Raw genomic sequence first — 22,006 nt, forward strand, 5'->3', positions numbered from 1 at the left:
AAATAGACAATCGCTTTGTGCATGAATAACAAACGCATGTGATGTTTTGACATTAATGCTATCTGATGAGATGACAGGGCTGTGCTATCGCAGCAGACTTCAGTTCATTGACTACGGAATGGTTGCCAGCCTGAACATCTTCAACTTCTATTGGTATTGGTTGTTTGTTGTATCTGTGTTTTTTACAGGGGACGCAATGCATGATTAAATTTTTGCAATCCTCCGGAGAGGCGGCCACGCGAAGCGATTCAAACTGTTGGTTGGACTCTAGAGCAGCGGTTCTCAACCTGGGGTACATGTACCCCTGGGGGAACCTTCGCCGGGCCCAAAGGGTACCTCGGACGAAATGCTTAATGGCGGATGAATTACAATTTAAATCAAAACTTATTGATAAAGTTTTGATAATTTTGTATTTTTTTGGAAGGCTCGGGAGGCTCGGGAGCCTACTTTTAACAGGCTCGGGAGCCTACTTTCAAGAGGCTTGGAAGCCTCCTTTCTAGAGGCCCGGAAGTCTTCTATTAAGCTTTCTTCTTTAAACTTTTTTTTTCTTTTCTCTTTCTTTTAAAAGACTCGGAAAGTTCTTTTCCAAAGGCTCGGAATGCTCCTTTCAAGTGGCTCGAAGCCCTTAAAGAGGCTCAGAATTATTCTTTCAAGAGGCTTGGAACCGTACTCTAAAAAGCCTCAGAAGCGTCCTTTCAAGATACTCAGAAGCCTTATTTTAAGTGGCTCGAAAGCCTTCTTTCATGAGGCTGTGGTTTGGAAGCATCCTTTCAGGCAAAAGGCTCGGAATTCTTTTTTCAAGAGGCTTGGAAGCGCCCATTCCAGATACTCCGAAGTCTCCTTTTAAAAGGCTTGGAAGCCTTTTTTTAAAAAAAGCCTGGAAGATTACCTGGTAGCACAAAGCTACTCCCTAGTAACATTTTGGTTTTATACTGGTTTTATAACACTCTTAAAGAGTAAATTATGGTCTTCAAGAGCGTTATAAAACTTAAAATGTTACTTGGGCTAGCCACATCACTTATGTGATTCGATTTGGTCGTATATGAGTTACAAATGTGCTACTCGGGATCATTCAAAAAGCTCGAAAACCACCTCTCAAGAGGCTCGGAAGCCTCCTTTCAAGTGGCTCGGAAGCTTCCTTTCAAGAGGCTCGGAAGCCTCCTTTCAAGAGGCTCGGAAGCCTCCTTTCAAGAGGCTCGGAAGCCTCCTTTCAAGAGGCTCGGAAGCCTCCTTTCAAGAGGCTCGGAAGCCTCCTTTCAAGAGGCTCGGAAGCCTCCTTTCATGAGGCTCAGAAGCCTCCTTTCAAGAGGCTCGGAAGCCTCCTTTCAAGAGGCTCGGAAGCCTCCTTTCAAGAGGCTCGGAAGCCTCCTTTCAAGAGGCTCGGAAGCCTCCTTTCAAGGGGCTCGGAAGCCTCCTTTCAAGAGGCCTCAAGCCTCCTTTCAAGAGGCTCAGAAGCCTCCTTTCAAGAGGCTCAAGCCTCCTTTCAAGAGCTCAAGCCTCCTTTCAAGAGGCTCAGAGCCTCCTTTCAGAGGCTCGGAAGCCTCCTTTCAGAGGCTCAGAGCCTCCTTTCAAGAGGCTCAGAAGCCTCCTTTCAAGAGGCCCGGAAGCCTCCTTTCAAGAGGCTCAGGAAGCCTCCTTTCAAGAGGCTCAGAAGCCTCCTTTCAAGAGGCTCAGGAAGCCTCCTTTCAAGAGGCCTGGAAGCCTCCTTTCAAGAGGCTCAGAGCCTCCTTTCAAGAGGCTCAGAAGCCTCCTTTCAAGAGGCTCGAAAGCCTCCTTTCAAGAGGCCTCAAAGCCTCCTTTCAAGAGGCCTCGGAAGCCTCCTTTCAAGAGGCCTCAAAGCCTCCTTTCAAGAGGCCTCAAAGCCTCCTTTCAAGAGGCTCAAAGCCTCCTTTCAAGAGGCCTGGAAGCCTCCTTTCAAGAGGCCTCAGAAGCCTCCTTTCAAGAGGCCTGAAGCCTCCTTTCAAGAGGCCTGGAAGCCTCCTTTCAAGAGGCTCAAGCCTCCTTTCAAGAAGCTCGGAAGCCTCCTTTCAAGAGGCTCGGAAGCCTCCTTTCAAGAGGCTCGGAAGCCTCCTTTCAAGAGGCTCGGAAGCCTCCTTTCAAGAGGCTCGGAAGCCTCCTTTCAAGAGGCCCGGCAGCCTCCTTTCAAGAGCCTCGGCAGCCTCCTTTCAAGAGGCTCGGAAGCCTCCTTCAAGAGGCTCGGAAGCCTCCTTTCAAGAGGCTCGGAAGCCTCCTTTCAAGAGGCTCGGAAGCCTCCTTTCAAGAGGCTCGGAAGCCTCCTTTCAAGAGGCTCGGAAGCCTCCTTTCAAGAGGCTCGGAAGCCTCCTTTCAAGAGGCTCGGCAGCCTCCTTTCAAGAGGCTCGGAAGCCTCCTTTCAAGAGGCTCGGAAGCCTCCTTTCAAGAGGCTCGGAAGCCTCCTTTCAAGAGGCTCGGAAGCCTCCTTTCAAGAGGCTCGGAAGCCTCCTTTCAAGAGGCTCGAATGTCTCCTTCCAAGAGGCTCGGAAGCCTCCTTTCAAGAGGCTCGGAAGCCTCCTTTCAAGAGGCTCGGAAGCCTCCTTTCAAGAGGCTCGGAAGCCTCCTTTCAAGATGCTCAAAAGCCTCCTTTCAAGAGGCTATCAAGCCTCCTTTCGAGGGGCTCGGAAGCCTCTTTTGAAGAGGCTCGGAAGCCTCCTTTCAAGAGGCTCGGAAGCCTCCTTTCAAGAGGCTCGGAAGCCTCCTTTCAAGAGGCTCGGAAGCCTCCTTTCAAGAGGCTCGGAAGCCTCCTTTCAAGAGGCTCGGCCTCCTTTCAAGAGGCTCAAAGCCTCCTTTCAAGAGGCTCGGAAGCCTCCTTTCAAGAGGCTCGGAAGCCTCCTTTCAAGAGGCTCAGAAGCCTCCTTTCAAGAGGCGTGGAAGCCTCCTTTCAAGAGGCTCGGAAGCCTCCTTTCAAGAGGCTCGGAAGCCTCCTTTCAAGAGGCTCGGAAGCCTCCTTTCAAGAGGCTCGGAAGCCTCCTTTCAAGAGGCTCGGAAGCCTCCTTTCAAGAGGCTCGGAAGCTTCCTTTCAAGAGGCCCGGAAGCCTCTTTTCAAGAGGTTCGGAAGCCTCCTTTCAAGAGGCTCGGAAGCCTCATTTCAAGAGGCTCGGAAGCCTCATTTCAAGAGGCTCGAAAGCCTCCTTCCAAGAGGCTCGGAAGCCTCCTTTCAAGAGGCTCGGAAGCCTTCTTTCAAGAGGCTCGAAAGCCTCCTCTCAAGAGGCTCGAAAGCCTCCTTTCAAGAGGCTCGAAAGCCTCCTTTCAAGAGGCTCGGAAGCCTAGCCTCCTTTCAAGAGGCTCGGAAGCCTCCTTTCAAGAGGCTCGGAAGCCTCCTTTCAAGAGGCTCGAAAGCTTCCTTTCAAGAGGCTCGGAAGCCTCCTTTCAAGAGGCTCGGAAGTACCTCTCAAGAACAAGGTTTAGAACCGCTGCTCTAGAGTGTCAAATCCAGATCTATATTCAAAAAGATCGAAACAGCCAAAATGTATTCTTTCTGATGTTTTTATACGCACAGACGAATCTATGACAAACGGTTGCTAGAAAAAAGGCTGAAAGGACAAAATGCCGAAAGTCAAAAGGTCGAAAAGACAAAAGGTCGAAGGGACATAAGGTTGAAAAGACATAACGTCAAAAGGGACAGAAGGTCAAAAAGACAAAATGTCGAAAAGAACCAAAGGGCAAAAGGGACAAAAAGTCGAAAGGACAAAGGGAAATAGAAGAAGGATGAAAGAAGATGGAAAAAAAGAGGAATGGAAGAAGAAGAATGATTGAGAATGGAAAAAAGATGGATAAAAATGAAGTAGGAAGAAGAAAGGAAAAATAAGAAACAAGTAGACAAATTAAAAAGGCAAGAAGGAAGTAGAGAGCCGGGTGATGGAAGATGGAAAAATGATGAAAGAATAAGGGAGAAGGAAAAAGAAAAAAAGAAGAAGGAAACAGGAAGATGGAAGAAGAAAAAGTAAGTAGGAAGAAAAAGAAGGAGAGAAGAAGTAAAAATACAAGGATGCAAGAAGAAGGAAGCAGAAAGAAGAAGGAAAACAATGAAGAAAGATCAAAGTAAGAAAACCGAAGAAGCAAGATGGAAGAAGCAAGAGGGAACATGGAAGAAGAGAAAAGGAAGGAAAAAAAGATAAATAAGAAGGAAATCTTTTTCGACCTTTCGTCTATTTCGACCTTTTGTTCTATTCAACCAGTTAATCCCTCGACTTTTGTCTTTCGACCTTTTTTAACACTATACATTAGACTGGCCCAGGAAACAAAAAGTTGTCTAATTCCACGGGGCACCCCCCAGGATTGTGTCTTTGGGTGAGAAAATCAATCTCTGAAAATTTCAGCTCAATCGCTTGTTGCATAAGCTGGCGCATTTGATTTGAAGTTTGTATGGGGATTTCAGCCAAAATGTATAGGAAAATACACCTCCGTCACTCATTCGATCTGGAAATTGGTTCTGATTGCTCGATTGACCTCAGAATTGCAAAAACGGCAGTTGGTATGCTACAATTTCACAGAACATTGTATGATGATTAAATGAACTTTTATATAGGTTTCAGCTGATGCGATTCGATCAAAAAAACCCAAAAATACACAAATCAGCTCCTAATAAACCAGCCGAAAATTATATAAAAGTTCATTTAATCATCATGCAATGTTCTGTGAAATTGTTCTGTAGCATACCAACTGCCGTTTTTGCAATTCTGAGGTCAATCGAGCAATCAGAACCAATTTCCAGATCGAATGAGTGACGGAGGTGTATTTTCCTATACATTTTGGCTGGAATCCCCATACAAACTTCAAATCAAATGCGCCAGCTTATGCAACAAGCGATTGAGCTGAAATTTTCAGAGATTGATTTTCTCACTTAAAGACACAATTCTGGGGGGTGCCCCGTGGAATTCGACAACATTTTTTTCTCCCCATAGTAATCTGGGCCAGTCTACTATACATAGACAAAGAACTGGAAAGAATAAATTTTGGCTTTTGCGCTCTTTTCAATTGTTGGTCAAGAAATGTTGTATAGGCTTGTCGAATTGAGGCTTTTCTTTTTGTCTGTATTAACTTTATTAACGAGACTTTAGAACTGGACTATCAAAATTCATAATAAGAGCCTCATGAATGATGCTTCATTTATCATTTTTCATAAGGCAAACTTTTGAAGTTCATATCGATTCCTTGTGGTAAATACATTTTATTTTTATTTATAACATTTATAATCCAACTGACAAAAGATGTCTAAATGAATAAAACTCAACCTTACTGGAAACAATCAGCGGTGCGAAAAAATGAGCATCTGTTGACGAAAAACGTTCGAAGGAACATTAAAACCAAATAGGTCGAATAACGTGTTAAGTTGGTAGCTGATTGATCGAAAGGGCTCGTGTAGAGCATAGTTTGTGCTACGTGAGTTCAGGTAAAAAGAATCGCGTCGACGGAGTGGCCTCTCAGGAGCGTACAAATTGAGCTGAGCTAGCCGAGCAGGGCAGTCGATAACTTCTCAGCAAATGCGGCGATTGATTCTATTAGACTACAACGAGACTTCTATTAGACTACAACGTTCCGCGTATGCTCGCAGGTTTATCGGGTCGCGCCACCTGTGGAACTGAAGTGCATATCTCATGAACTTTTTTGGAATAGTTTCTAATTGGGTGATCCGTCCGGCTTGGAATGGGCTCCATATGACTGCATTCGACTCCAGAATTGATCGTGCCAGCGTACAGTAAAGGGTTCTGAGACAAAATGGATCACGAAACTCGTCAGCAATTTTGAGCATAAAGCCCAAATTGTCTATTGTAGTGAACTCGAAAGGTAAGTCCACTAGCCAGGGTAACGCCAAGATCCTTTAAGTGCTGCACTCAGTTGAGACTACGTCCGGAGAGGTTCTAGTCGAAGATAATCGATATGTTCTTACGGTGATACAAAGTGATGTTGGATTTTTCGACAATTAGACAACAAATTACGCGAACATCAGTCTGCAAAAGTATGCACCATATGTTGAAGCTCCTAGCAGTCAGTGTCATATTTTATTGCTTTGTAAATTTTTGTGTCATCTCAGTCGGCAGGTAGCATCAACGAGACATCGTTTATAAAAATCGAGAAAAACAACAACTCCCGAGTTGTTGCAGAATGTTTACGATTCTAACGATAGAACTCGGGCGGGAAATTCGCATTGCTGAACAGAGAGATTCGCCAGCTTAACTAACAGAGCACTTAACGTGTCAACACAATGAGCATCCCAGAATTAATGACTGGAAAGAAAACTCTCAGCACTCCCCAGAATATTCGGCAGAGGGAACCTAAGAATTTCTTTAAAAGGATTCATAAATAAGGAATTTTCCAAAACGGCAAACCGGGGAATGATCCAAAATTCTTGTAAAATGTATTGAACAGAATATTACGGAGAAAAAGAAAAATTTGGATAGCTTCGCGGAAATAACGCGCAGGCAGAAATCCCCGCATAGAACAAATCACACATAGTGTGCGTTGAATTGAGTTTAAACATAACAACAAATCAGCTGCCAGCTGAGGTCCAATTATTTGATGTACACAGTCATGGAAAGATTTAACAGTATCATTACTTGGCCGAGGAGGCAACTAACCCGAAACGCATTGGGCTTTGCTTTTGAGGTGCTGCTGTACGCTGTAGTCGAATTTACGCGGGAGAGACCCCAGTTCGTATCGGTTGATTTTACATGCAGCTTACTGGACCTGCCACCTCTTACCGAGGCCGAGGGGCTATCGAGTCAGGTGCCACCCAACACCAACATTTGGGCTAGCGTATTTTAAGCTGCACTCGGTCGCTTTAGTATATAGATCCTACTTGTGGATGCATGTAGGTTTTGAAAAAAGTTGATCATAGCTCATTTTCAAACCCAATCCCACCTCAAACAATCCCCACACTTGCAATCAACCAGAGGACGGTTCGTTAAGCTTTTGGACATTCCTACTACCCCCTAAAACTCGCAAGCTTTAAATATGTGTAACTTTAAATATAACTGAATTTCTCTTATCTATTCGGTAAGGCATCGTTTTTTGTGCCGTAAAATATTCTTATTTTGGAATTGTTCATTTCGCGCCGAACGATTCAGGACGAAATGTCATAAATCTAAATATAAACAAAACATTGCAAATTTCACAATAGCTGCCTTTGATCATTTACCAGCGGAATATTGATTGGAGGCGCTTTGAATTTTCCTGGATTCCAAATTTTTCTTGCAATGCGTAATATTGGGAGAATTGATATATACGCCGTTGTCGCAAACAGATTTTGACATCACGGAACTATAATTTCTGTCTGGATGAAATATTTTTTAAAATTTAATGCGTCTATTAGAATTCGCGGAGACCGTAATTATTCAAATTCAGAAGTGATTCAAATTGTGTGAGTAGATTGAAAATGAACCATAAACATGTCTTTCCAAAGAAAGTTCAGTCTTACAAAGATATGGACATGCTTATATCATCTTGCAAACTTAGACGAACATGTTTATATAGAATAAGAGGCGAAAGTATAGATTTGATAGTTCCGTTAGGATACGGCACCCATGAAGAATGTTTTCATTAGAAGTCGATTTGAAAGCGATCGGACGGCAATATTTGTGATGGTATAAATCTCAAAACTTTCCTACTGCTTAACTCCCGTATGAAGGGGTAGGGAAGAATATCAGTGTGGAAGATGATAGTTGCGTTTTACTTTTCTAAATGTCAACTTTACGGTACACCGAGTTCTTATTTTTACACGGATGGGTTTTAGTCAATTAAGACCTTTAGCGTCAATGAAAATATCCCAATTAATCCCACGAAAAAAATCACAAAAAATAAAAAAAAAAATCAGGTGGTATTTACAATTCTGTGAAAGTTTAGGTTAACCGAGAAAATAATGAATACCAACCGTGTAAAAAATATTGGGTGTATAGCAAAGGGAAAATCCATAAAGTACGTCACGCAAAAAAGAAAATTTTCAACCCCCCTCCCTCTTTTGACACACTTTTTGTATTGAACCTGTATTTTTTTTTGTATGGATCATGATCGGACCCCCCCCCCCTCTTAGGGGGTGACGTACTTTGTGGATGGTCCCTAAGTCACGGTATTAGGCACTTCTGGTGAAGAAGATGGCCTAATACCGCGACAATTATTTTGATAAATAAAAGTGCGCAAACATCAACTTCAAATGCCATTTCAATACCCAGCTCATATTTTCAAACTGCAAAAAATAGTCCAATTAAATTGATAGAGCCTCAAATGAATACCAAAATTTAAATATTTTCAATTGTTGTGAATCCGTCATTTTATCTACTTTTTTATCTATTTTATCTACCAATCAATCCACTTATAAATTGAGGTGTCTTTTTGCAGCAGCTTAATTATTTTGATAATGTCAAACGTGGGTAGAATACTGCTGGGGAAAGTAGTGACTTTGTTCTATTATGCTCCAGATTTAAACATAAATAGTTTTTGAGAACAAGCATTAGACTGGAACCCAGCGGGACATCGCAGCAGAGGCAGACCCAGAGGCTCATGGCGGCGAAGCCTCAATAAAGAAATAAAAGAAGTCGACCGAAATCTAACCTGGCAATAGGTTAAAGCGATAGCCGGGCAACGCTCAGGATGGAGATCTTTCAAGTCGGCCCTTTGCACCGCCGGAGGTGTACAGTAAGTAAGTTTTTGAGAACTTGCGTCGAAACTGAATTATTGCTGATTTTACTGCCACAGCAATTTTTGGAAAATTCTAGAAGGAATTTATATAAACAATCATGGACAATTGATCAATCCGAGAACGGTACAGCGAATCATTGGAATAAAACTCCATGGAAAATTATGTCTTGATTAAAGTTCAAGTATCTGCCGTTCTAGAGTATCGTAGCATGTAAAAATCAGTGCACATGATAGGCATTTTTATGCGCATGATGCATATTGCATACTCATACCATCATTCGATTTACCGTGATTCGTTGCCGTGGAATGTAGTATACGCCGTAAAGGACACGCCGCATGCAATCAACTATCAGTAGTACACGGCTTTACTCGGACAATCAAATCAAAATAATCTAAACAAACACGGTGTCGCCTACATCAACATATCATTTGGCAGTTAAAACTAAAACCGTTTTTTACTCCGAGTTTGGATTCGCACTTTTCCAGGGTTTAAAATTAAATCAACACTTGTAATTTGGTTATCCAAATATCCAGAATACATCAAAATCTAACTATTATAGTTGACACCAAAAACCCACTAACCTTCCTCCGGAACGGAAAGCAACCAGGCTTCTCCACCACCGGTGGTGCATTGATGAGCAAGTCAGGCGTCGGGCACTCGTCCTGTCCGAACACGTTCAACTCCCGAAAGCACTCCGTCTCGATCATCTCGTTCTGCCAGGGAATCGACACCGAACCGGTGTTGAACTTCGAGTAAAAGTTTTCATCCGTCGCGTCCAGATTCACACCCTTCACCGTTGAGAACTGCTCGATGTCGAGCACGTCTTTGGCATAGACCGCATGGGGCTGTGGAAGGGAAAATCAAGGTTAGAAGCAATGCTGGAGATTATTCATAACAAAAATAACTTACGTCCGGTACGAATGGTGGTTCCACCACACCCGCATCCAGTCGCTTCCAATTAATACTGCTGAAAAAGCCGTTCAGTTTCACCTCGCGAGCACCGTACCGACCGTTTCGGCACCCAAGTCGGTTTTTGACAGCCTTCATGAGTAACTGTTGGCACAGAATTTTGGCATCATCGCTAAATTTGTGGGAGTATTTTTCGGCGTCCTCCTTGACCCGGCGATCGACCTCCTCTCGTTTCACTTTCTCCTTCCGCGCCCGGAACGGAGCCTGACCTTCGATCATCTCGTACAGTAAGCACCCAAAGCTGAACCAGTCTGGCGAAAATGCATACTTCTCGTTGTCTATGACTTCCGGCGCCATGTATCCTGACAATTAGAAAACCATAAGTTTCGTGCTTCAAATGTATGGGAATCTATTTCCGTAACTTACCAACTGTCCCGACTCTCCCCCTGACCATTTCGCCCTCGGGAATTTCGACCGCCAATCCAAGGTCCGATATCCGAACATGGCCGGTATCGTCCAATAGGATATTTTCCGGCTTACAATCCCGGTACACTATTCCCATCTGATGTAGATGTTCCAACCCGCAGACCACCTCGGCAGCGTAAAACCTCGCCCGACTCAGCTCGAAACCTGGATCACCGCCCATGTTGTAAATGTGAAATTTGAGATCTCCACCTGGGATTTGTCGGAAGGAAATCGGGTCAATCTGGGTAGCCCGCAGCCGTTATTTAAAAATAACTGTCACCCACTTACCGTTCATAATAGTTAGCACCAGACAAAGCGCATCCTTGGTTTCATACGCATACGCCAGGTTCACCACGAACCGGGAGTTGATTTTCTGCAGAATTTGCTTCTCTATCAGCACCATTGATTCGCCTTTTCGTTTTTTGATGCGCTTTTTTTCGAGCTTTTTGCAGGCGTACATTTTTCCGGTTGCACGTACCTGAATCAGGGAAAGCAGAGAAAAATGGATAGATTAATTTTAGATACGAGTGAGTAGCTACATTGTTGCAGGTGGATTTTATGCCATAAGAGTAATTCATATAGCAAAAAAAAACTTGTCCACAGTTGGAAAAATAATAATAGGAAATGTTTATCAAACCTGGAACAGTAATCAGGAGAATAAACAGACAAAGTTTTGTGAAAGGTCGCATTTATTCTGTGAGAGTACTTCGATCACAAACTTCACAATTCTCAAACCTCGTGATTGTAGATTTTCAATTCGCTTTTTAGCTATTTTATTAGCTTCAATTTGTTAATTTTGTTAGTTTATGTGGCCTCAGTGGACCCAACTGAACTCAAACTGTTTTTTTTATCAATTCGACCGACTTGGTGGATATGACATTTGGTTCTATGGTTCTTTCGAAATCATATTTGACGCGCACAAATGCCTATCGGCATACTTCAGTGGAAGCACGGGAAAACCAAAAATCTGTATTGCAAAATTTGCAAATCAGCCGTGCAGCAATATCGAGTTCCACTCCCGGTACCGGATCGATTCATGCATCATAGCGCGGTTGTCGTTGTGGAAATTTGAAACAATCTTTACCACGGATTGGCAGCGCAGTGACTCGGATGCTGTATTCAGTGACAATATAACAGCCAGCCAGTACTACCAAAAAGCCCTTCCTTCGGGCTAGCCAACGTCGATGTTCATCGCCGTGGCATGTTAGCTATCGGGTTGGTACAAACCACCAGGAGGCTGCAGTGGATAGACACATGGTGTCAGGTTCGATTATTTCTACTCAGTTGGAGTACGAAGAAGCGGCAACAGCGGGATGCATTAGCTCAGCTACTAGCATGGAAGCAATACCTAGCGATAGTCAATGATCAACCACCATGTGACGCCGTGCGGCGCCTAGAGGACTTAGTTGTGTAGAAAAGCCAAATCCTGCCTCTGCTGCCTAATGGAAGCAGTTCCATTCAGTGTTGGTTGTTTTCGAATTTTAGAATCTGCGGGTTAAAATTTGTTTTAATTTGAACATAATAGGGTATATGCTACCTCAATTGAACTTTGTTGCATACGTATTGGAATTCTTTAAATAAATAGAGGGAACAAGGGCCAATATGGACAGGACACCCTGAGGTTTTAATCAATATTAACTGATTTAAATTGTGTATACTTTAGATTTCTAAATTTAGATTTCTAAGATTATTTTTATTAGCTTATTTTTCACTACTCTCGTGAAGGAAACGGGGCAGATTGGACACCTACACGAGGCAGTATGGACCCCCTTTAAAAATGTGTATGAAATCATCTAACTCATAATTACATGCGATCGTATCCTATTTTATGGAGCATCCAATAAAAACATTACCTAATTATTCATCTTCATGTCATGCCTTTGTATGAGACATCTAAAATTGCTTAGGGGAAGATCCCCCAGCACAGGACACCTCCCAATACTGGAAGATTCCTCCTTGGAAGGATTTTAGTTTATTTAGTTGTGTAATTTGCTGTGATTATTTTACCTTTTTGTGACATTTTATTGCTCTTGACTCGTAGTACTTAGTCTTGTGAAGTTTGTGTTGGATGGTCAGTGATAAATATTGCGAATCAATCGTTTATCATCGCTTCCCTGATAGTGATATTGTTGTGACTTGTGACTGTTTTGTTTTGCAATCTATTGGCACTATCCCCTAACTGCACTTTTTCGGCTACCGTACATCCACACTGCAAGTTTAAGAGCATCTCCATCGACGATGTCGTCCGCTTGTGATCACTGCGCGAGGCCAGTTAAAGCTGACGACGAGGGTATTACTTGCATGGCATTCTGCGAAAGAATGGTACACTATAGGTGCACCGATAAAATACTAAACAAAGCGTTTATCAAAATCGTCCATGAGAACCAAAACCTCATGTCGATGTGTGATGAGTGTGCGAAACTTATGAAGATGGTTCGATTCAAATCCGCTGTTTCGTCATTCAGTGATGTTATTAACACTATCACTGAGAAGCAGGAATCCGTGCACGAAGAAATCAGGATGGAACTAACAAAACATGGTCAACAAATCGCTTAGCTAACCAAACGCATTGCGGCATCTACTCCGGTCCTTCAACAACGAAGTGGCTCTACCCGACAACCTCCATCAAAAAGACGTCGTCAAGAGGACATAGGGTCACATAAACCTCTTCTTGGTGGCACGAAAATAGTTCCCGACGCTAGCGTAATAACCGTACCTGAGCCAATTCAATTGTTTTGGGTTTACCTTTCTCGTATCCATCCAAGCGCTAAATTGGAAGCTGTTGAAAAGCCAGGATTGTTTAAAGTGCGAGGAAGCTGTTAGAGTCATTCCTCTTGTAAAACGAGGCATCGACACTAGTCGTCTGAGCTTCGTTTCCTACAAAATCGGAATCGATCCCAAGTTTCAAGAAGCAGCTCTTGACACTCAAACCTGGCCCAAAGGAATTTTATTTCGCGAATTCGAAGACAACAGCTCAAAAAACATGTTCTTGCCTCTGCTGAATACGCCAACCATCACGATTTCGCCCGAAGCTGGCTCTTCCCAGTTTACGACACCCTTATCCGGAATAAATCTAGAATGTTAACTTATACCAACGAATCTACATCATCTTCACTACCGGGACGCACGCTTGCCATCAGTACTGAGGAAGCGCCTAGTCGACTCATCGCAGTCGAGCCATTCCTGCCAGCGACCTTCAGCCATTCCGGTCCTGGGTTTGAGCTCGGTGAAGGGGTCTTCCACACTCCCTTTGCAGGCAAACATTCACATGAAGGTAACACTTCTCTGCCTGAACAATTTCCATATTCCAGCGCTCTCGGTAGTATCAGCCCCATAGAGACAATAGACAATCAGGACTTATCGTGTGCTACAGTGACCATCAATCTGTTGGTTCCCGTTACTCCCGTTGGTGCTTCTTCTGTATCATCACTGGGACGCACGCTTGCCGCTAGCATTGAGGAAGCCTCGGATACCCCCAACGCAGTCGAGCCGTTCCCGCCAGCGTTCATCAGTCGCCCTGGTCCCGGGTTTGGGGCTAGAAATGGGGTCTTCCGAACTCCTGTGTCCGGCAAGTATGAACAACATTCAAATGGTTCTGTACCTGTTAGTGTCCAAGACGCACCGCAGTAAGCTTCTCGAGAGATTCTTCCAGTCCCTCTATCTCAGTCGCGCCATCTGCTGCCAGCGTTCATCCAAGTCGTCATGGCCCTGAGTTTAGACGTGGATTGGAAATCTCCCAGCATGTTACTCCAGGCAAGTACCTATGCAACAATGAACATTCGCTGCCTGATTCGGATCTAACTTCCAGCAGTTCTCCGATAGTATCATCCACCCGGTCGATCGATCGCGACACCGATGATCTCTTGATTTACTACCAAAACGCAGGCGGTATCAACTCAGAAGTAGCGTCTAGCAACATCAGCTCCATGCTACGATGTTATTGTCCTGATCGAAACTTGGCTTGATGATCGCACACTCTCGAGTCAAGTGTTTGGTACCGTCGTCGGGGGTGATAATGGGTTAAATGGGGGTGAGAATGGGTCACTGTTTCAACTACTTAGAATGATTGTAGAATAGATTGAATGTATCTGAGGGCAAGAAGACTAAAATATAAAAGACCTTTTTGAACGATTTTGCTCTACGACCTGCAGACTGTCGGTGAGAGCGATGACCTATTCTCACCCCCCAGACCCATTGTCACCCCCGATGGCGGTACTGAATACGAAGCGTATCGGTATGACCGAAATCTTGAAAATAGTAGGGAATATACTGGTGGCGGTGTCATCATTGCTGTACTGCGTGGTTTGAAGGCAAGGCTAATTGGAAATTCCACGTGGCAATGTTTGGAGCAAGTCTGGATATCCATCCAATTGAAGAAGAGCGCCATTTTCCTTTGTGCCGTGTATATACCTCCAGATAGAACTCGTGACGTTGACTACTTAGATGCCCACTGCCGTCTTCACCGTAGTCGAGGGTATGGCAGCGGCGGATAAGCTTCTTGTCATTGGCGACTTTAATCTTTCCGGTGTTTCCTGGAGACCGTCTCACAATGGTTTCCTTTATCCCGATGGTAAGCATTTCACTCTGGTGCTTTGCATCTTCTCGATTACTACAGCACGGCGATGCTATCTCAAATCAATCATGTAGCGAATAAAAATCAACGTTGCTTGGACTTGATGACTTGTTTTGTGAGCAAGCAAGATGTCGCCCCGTTCATCGCCGTAGCTCCAGCTCCCATGGTTAAGCTCGTCCCTCAACACCCTCCTTTAGTTGTTCGAATTCCGGTGAGCCTGGCCAACGAGTTCAATGTTTTTCCCGCTTCCGTATCATACAACTTTCAGAAGGCCGATCATCAAAGCATTGTCGACGTACTATCTGATATGCCTTGGGACGCTATTGTACTTGCCAATAATGTCGAAAATGCTGCGTTGACTTTTTCGCATATCTTGGCGTACGTTATTGCCGGCATGTTCCCAAAAAAGTACACAAGAATAGCTCTCATCCTTCCTGGTACACTCGGGAATTAAGAGAACTTAAAACTGCCATGAGAGCCGCCTTGAGGAAATACACTAAATACCGCACGTTTCCCTTAAAGGATCACTACGTCAGACTCAACAACGCCTATAAAAGGGTCAGTCGTATATGCTGTTCCAGATATCAAAGTAAGATCCAAACCAATCTCAAAACGCATCCTAAACTGTTTTGGAATCATGTCAACAAGCAACGCGGGGAATCTGGCCTCCCTTCCTCTAAGACATTTCAGTGGGAAACTGTATCATCACTGCAGGAGATCTGCAGACTGTTTCGCTAAAGTTTTTTTTTTTTTTTTTTTTTATTCAGACTAAGGCCGAAGTGGCATGTGCGGTATATAAGAGTCTTCTCCATTCGGCTCGGTCCATGGCTACACGTCGCCAACCACGCAGTCTACGGAGGGTCCGCAAGTCATCTTCCACCTGATCGATCCACCTTGCCCGCTGCGCACCTCGCCTTCTTGTGCCCGTCGGATCGTTGTCGAGAACCATTTTCACCGGGTTACTGTCCGACATTCTGGCTACGTGCCCGGCCCATCGCAGTCGTCCGATTTTCGCGGTGTAAACGATGGATGGTTCTCCCAACAGCTGATGCAATTCGTGGTTCATTCGCCTCCTCCACGTACCGTCCGCCATCTGCACCCCACCATAGATGGTACGCAGCACTTTCCTTTCGAAAACTCCAAGTGCGCGTTGGTCCTCCACGAGCATCGTCCAGGTCTCGTGTCCGTAGAGGACTACCGGTCTAATTAGCGTTTTGTAGATTGTCAGTTTGGTACGGCGGCGAACTCTATTCGATCGGAGCGTCTTGCGGAGTCCAAAGTACGTACGATTTCCAGCCACTATGCGTCTCCGAATTTCTCTTCGCTAAAGTTTGCTGACGTCTTTACCGACGAACAGCTTACCGAAAACGAAGTACATCACGCAGCAGACAATGTTCCCCTATATGGCCATGTACTAGGTGTTATCGACATCAGCGAAGAGATGATCTCCTCTGCTGCATCAAAACTAAAGTTATCGATCAAACCTGGTCCCGATGGTATTTTGTCCAATTTCCTGAAAAGACACATTTCCAGTTTGCAGTATCTGTTGCTCCTCCTGCTTCTGCTTTCCTTATTCAGTGGCATCTTTCCTTTATGTTGGAAGATTGCACAAATGTTTCCTGTGCACAAGAAAGGGAACACACGTGACGTGGACAATTATCGAGGAATAACTTCGCTGAGTGCAATATCAAAACTGTTCGAACTCGTTGTGATGGATCCTCTGCTTTCCCACAGCAAGCAGTATCTGTCTGAAACTCAGCATGGATTCATAGCCGGTCGCTCCACTAGTACTAATTTATTGTGCCTTACTTCTTTCATCACGAACAGCATGACGAAAAGAGCTCAAACTTCACAGATTTGTCAGCTGCTTTTGATAAGTGAAACCACTGCATCGCTATCACCAAATTAGACAAGTTAAGAGTAAATGGCACTCTATTGGAATGGTTCCGATCATATCTATCCGGTCACCAACTAAGGTTTGCTATCGGCTACTGCAGATCTGATTCCTTCGTGGCTACATCGGAAATACCCCAAGGAAGTCATTTGGGTCCGTTTGTCTTCCTACTACAGGGGATGGACAAAATAATTAGGATAGGCAAATTTTAGGTAAAATTAGATGTGTTGTAACTACCTTAGTTATTATCCGATTTTGACAATTCAGGCATGCCTGAACTAGAAAATTAATGCAGTTAGACGGTATGTCCATGGAACCGACTATGGCCATCGGATTCCGGAGATATTCCGGGTTTTTCGGAGGTAGGTTCAAAATCGTAAATTTGAGGTGGATATTAGGAGAAGTTGTGGTTAAAAATTGAATAATATTAGTAACCACAAATGAAGTAGGGCTCTTGCTGATTGGAACCATATATTGAGATTTGGAATCGGACCAGAATCAAGTGAGATATGGCCATTTCTTTAAAATCGGTTCTGATCGATACTTATCAAAGGGGTCAGGCCACAACTTAATTTGAATCTCGCTTTTTGATAGATCGTCCACTATGATTTTATTCTAGAAGGCCTCTAATGTGGCCAGAATGAAAAACCAATTGAATAAACGAATCCTGGAGTCGCTGGGAGGTCCCCGGGGAACCTGTGAATGGGGACATTTAAGTTTTAGCACCAAAATCAGTCATTCGACGGCTCTTTTTTCATGGTTTTCGATCAGGAAGCGAAGTATGAATATAAAATAGTCCATTGTCGGCTCTGACCCCTTCCAGGACCTACGGATTGGCCCCGGGGAACCTGTGGAAGGGGACATTTTAGTTTTACCAAAAAAACAGTCGTTCGACGGCTCTTTTTTCATGGTTTTCGATCAGGAAGCGAAGTATGAATATAAAATGGTCCATTGGCGGCTCTGACCGCTTCCAGGACCTACGGATTGGCCCCGAGGAACCTGTGGAAGGGGACATTTTAGTTTTACCGCCAAAACCAGTCATTCGACGGCTCTTTTTTCATGGTTCTCGATCAAGAAGCGAAGTATGAATATAAAATGGTCCATTGATGGCTCTGACCGCTTCTACGGACTGGCCCCGGGGAACCTTTGGAAGGAGTCATTTTAGTTCTAGCACCAAAACTAGTCATTCGAAGGCTCTTTTTTCATGGTTTTCGATCGGGAAGCGAAGTATGAATATAAAATAATCCATTGACGGCCCTGGTCGCTTTCAAGACTTACGGATTGGCCCCGGGGAACCTGTGGAAGCGGACATTTTAGTTTTACCACCAAAACCAGTCATTCGACGGCTCTTTTTTTCATGGTTTTCGATCAGGAAGCGAAGTATGAATATAAAGTGGTCAATTGACGGCTCTGATTGCTTGCAGGACCTACTGGTTGCCTCCGAGGAACCTGTGGAAGAGGACATTTAATGTTTAGCACCAAAACCAGTCATTCTACGGCTCTTTTTTCATGGTTTTCGATCAGAAAGCAAAGTATGAATATAAAATGGTCCATTGTCGGCTCTGACCTCTTCCAGGACCTACGGGTTGGGCCCCTGGGGAACCTGTTGAAGGGGACATTTTAGTTTTAGTATCAAACCCAGTCATTCGAAGGCTCTTTTTTCATGAATTTCGACCAGGAAGCGAAATATGAATTAAAAATTACCATTGACGGCTCTGACCGCTTCCAGGACCTACTGATTGCCTTCGAGGATTCTATGAATGAGGACATTTTAGTTTTAGCACTGAAACCAGTCATTCGATTTTTGATCAGGAAGCGAAGTATGAATATAAAATGGTCCATTGACGGCTCTGACCGCTTCCAAGACCCACGGATTGCTCCTGGAGAATTTGTGTATTATTTTAAGCATCATAATCAGCCATTTGACGTCTCTTTTCTAGTGGTTTCGATTAGGAGTCGAGAAATGAATATAAAAGGGACCATTGAGGGCTCTGACCGCTTTCTGGCCTACAGATTGGCCCAGGAAACCTGTGGAAGGGGACATTTTAGTTTTTGCACCAAAACTAGTCATACAACGGCTCTGTTTTCATGGCTTTGGATCAGGAAGCGAAGTATGAAGTAGGAAAACGGTCAGAGCCGTCAATGGTCCATTTCTTGTTCATACTTCCCATTCTGATTGAAATCCATGAAAAAAGAGCCGTCCAATGATTGGTTTTTGTGCTAAAACTAAAATGTTCCACAGTTCCCCGGGGCAATCCGTAAGTCCTGGAAGCGGTCAGATCCATTAATGGTCCAATTTATACTCATACTTCGCTTTCTGATCAAAAATCACGAAAAAAAAGCCGTCGAGATACTGGTTTTGGTGCTGCAACTTAAATGTTCCTTTCCACTGGTTTTCCGGGGGGAATCTGTAGGTCCTGAGAGCGGTCATAGTCATCAATGGTCAATTTTATATTAATACTTTGCTTATATTAAAGAAGAGCTGTCGAATGATTGATTTTGGTGTAAAAACTAAAATGTCCCCTTCCACAGGTTCCTCGGGGGCAACCAGTAGGTCCTGGAAGCGGTCAAAGCTGTCATTGGTCCTTTTACTTTGCTACCTTGCTTCCGGATCGAAAACCTATAAAAAGAGCCGTCGAATAACTGATTTTAGTGCTAAAACTTAAATGTTCCTTTCCACAGGTTCCCCGGGGGCAATCCTTGGGTCCTGGAAGCGGTCAGAGCCGTCAATGATCAATTTTATTTTCGTACTTCGCTTCCTGATCGATAACCATGAATGAAGAGCTGTCGAATGGCTGGTTTTGGTGCTAAAACTAAAATGTCCCCTTCCACAGATTCCTCGGAGCCAATCCGTAGATCCTGGAATCGGTCAAAGCCGTCACTGGACCATTTTATATTCATACTTCGCTTCCTGATCGAAAACCATGAAAAAAGAGCCGTCGAACGACCGGTTTTGGTGGTAAAACTAAAATGTCTCCTTCCACAGGTTCCCTGGGGCAATCCTTGGGTCCTGGAAGCGGTCAGAACCGTCAATGATTTATTTTATTTTCGTACTTCACTTCCTGATCGAAAACCATAAATGAATAGCTGTCGAATGGCTGGTTTTGGTGCTAAAACTAAAATGTCCCCTTCCACAGGTTCTTCGGGGCCAATCCGTAGATCCTGGAATCGGTCAGAGCCGTCAATGGACCATTTTATATTCATTCTTCGCTTCCTGATCGAAAACCATTAAAAAAGAGCCGTCGAATGACCGGTTTTGGTGGTAAAACTAAAATGTCCCCTTCCACAGGTTCCCCGGGGCCCATCCGTAGATCCTGGAAGCGGTCAGAGCCGACAATGGACCATTTTATATTCATACTTCGCTTCCCGATCGAAAACCATGAAAAAAGAGCCGTCGAATGACTGATTTTGGTGCTAAAGCTTAAATGTCCCCATTCACAGGTTCCCCGGGGACATCCCAGCGACTCCAGGATCCGTTTATTCAATTCGTTTTTCATTCTGGACACATTAGAGCCCTTCTAGAATGAAATCATAGTGGCCGATCTATCAAAAAGCGAGATTCAAATGAAGTTGTGGCCTGACCCCTTTGATAAGTATCGATCGGAACCGATTTTAAAGAAATGGCCATATCTCACTTGATTCTGGTCCGATTCCAAATCTCAATATATGGTTCCAATCAGCAAGAGCCCTACTTCATTTGTGGTTACTAATATTATTCAATTTTTAACCACAACTTCTCCTAATATCCACCTCAAATTTACGGTTTTGAACCTACCTCCGAAAAACCCGGAATATCTCCGGAATCCGGTGGCCATAGTCGGTTCCATGGACATACCGTCAAACTGCATTAATTTTCTAGTTCGGGCATACCTGAATTGTCAAAATCGGATGATAACCAAGATAGTTACAACACATCTAATTTTACCCAAAATTTGCCTATCCTAATTATTTTGTCCATCCCCTGTATATTTCAATGACGTGAATTTTGTACTCGAAGTTCGCCGCCTATCGTATGCTGATGCCCTGAAAATGCTCATGCAAATCCAATCCATCGACGATTGCTATTTCCTTCAACGTCAGTTAGAATCCTTTACCAATTGGTGCAACGTCAACCGTATGATAGTCAATCCGGCAAAATGCTCGATGATCACTTTTTCTCGGATTAAAAATCCCGTTAGATTCGACTACACGCTTTTGAATACCAGCATAGAACGTCTGAGTCATGTCAAAGACTTGGGCGTAATTTTGGATTCCCAGCTGACGTACAAAATGCATATTTCATACGTTGTAGGTAAGGCTTCCGAAACCCTGGGCGTTATCTTTCGGACGGCTAAAGAATTTTCTGACATTTACTGTCTAAAGTCTTTGTATTGCTCACTGGTGCGGTCGATACTGGAGTATTGCTCCGCCGTTCGGAATCCCAATTATACGAACGGTGCCGAACGAATTGAGTCCGTGCAACGACGCTTCCTACGATTTGCTCTGCGTAGACTACCGTGGAGAGATCCATTACGCCTGCCAAGTTATGAAAGCCGCTGTCGGCTTATCGATCTGGAGCCGCTAAGAGAACGTCGTAACACCGCTCGAGCTGTATTTGTTGCAGACGTTTTGCAAGGCCGAATAGATTGTAGTGACATTTTGGAACAGATTAATATTAATGTACATCCGAGAACACTTCGTAATAACGCTATGTTAAGAATGCCATTTCGTCGGAATAACTACAGTATTAGTAGTAGTAGTAGTAGCAGTAGTAGAAGTAGTATTGAAGGATTACAGCGTATATTCAACAGGGTTTCTACAATATTCGACTTCAACCTTCCTCGTCAGACGCTGCGTCGAAGATTCAAAGAATTTTTCACATCGCAATAGATAGCTGTTTTAGTGTTTGTGTCCATTTTTTAAAGTTTTTGACGATATGTATACGTATTTTTTTTTATTATTATCATTAGGACATAAGTAGTCTGTTGATGTAGACCTTAAATAAATAAATAAAACAACCCTCACAGTTTTCGAGGTGAACCGGCCCAGGGCCGAAAACCTCTTTAATAAAGATAATAATAATAATAATAATGACCCTCGCAGTGGTCCCTCAACCATCCTATGTAGTTGAAAGGAAAGTTTTTGAAAAGCTGGATGCTGGATGCAGGGTTGTTACGGAGATCCTGAAATATTTTCCGCGCCAAATCCGCGCCGACTAAAATCAAATCCGCGCCATTTCCGCGCGACATGAAACCCATTCCGCGCCAAATCTGCGCGATCCAGATCTAAATTCTAAGCAAATACACGTTAAATGTCTTCTCAAAAATTTCTTTTTTTACAATTATTACTGATTTTAAATATGATTTAAAACTGCAACATATGTTTGTATCAAAATGCTAATAGGACTAATAAACCGGCAGTAAATATAACAACCCTTCTAAATGGCCTTATTCGCCACTAGAAGTACTGAATCCAAGAGAACAAGAACTAAATAGTCAAAACTATTTGCATAAGCACCGCTTTTTGGATTAGATGA

At 43.7% G+C, this 22,006-nt stretch overlaps 1 protein-coding gene across 3 annotated transcripts in view; it reads right to left on the minus strand.

Annotated features, from left to right (window-relative positions):
• The window catches only part of LOC134225416 (G protein-coupled receptor kinase 2), a 419,868-nt gene that overhangs the window by 16,215 nt on the left and 381,647 nt on the right, over positions 1 to 22,006 (minus strand). For all 3 annotated transcript variants that reach the window (XM_062705498.1, XM_062705488.1, XM_062705479.1), the window contains exons 9-12: positions 10,313 to 10,502; positions 9,986 to 10,234; positions 9,560 to 9,921; positions 9,232 to 9,495 (exon numbers count right to left, since the gene is read on the minus strand). In XM_062705498.1, the coding sequence (XP_062561482.1) occupies positions 9,232 to 9,495; positions 9,560 to 9,921; positions 9,986 to 10,234; positions 10,313 to 10,502 (1,065 nt within the window). The remainder of the gene's footprint in view (positions 1 to 9,231; positions 9,496 to 9,559; positions 9,922 to 9,985; positions 10,235 to 10,312; positions 10,503 to 22,006) is intronic.

The sequence above is a fragment of the Armigeres subalbatus genome, chromosome 1, assembly GCF_024139115.2.
Source record: "Armigeres subalbatus isolate Guangzhou_Male chromosome 1, GZ_Asu_2, whole genome shotgun sequence".
Taxonomy (NCBI): domain Eukaryota; kingdom Metazoa; phylum Arthropoda; class Insecta; order Diptera; family Culicidae; genus Armigeres; species Armigeres subalbatus.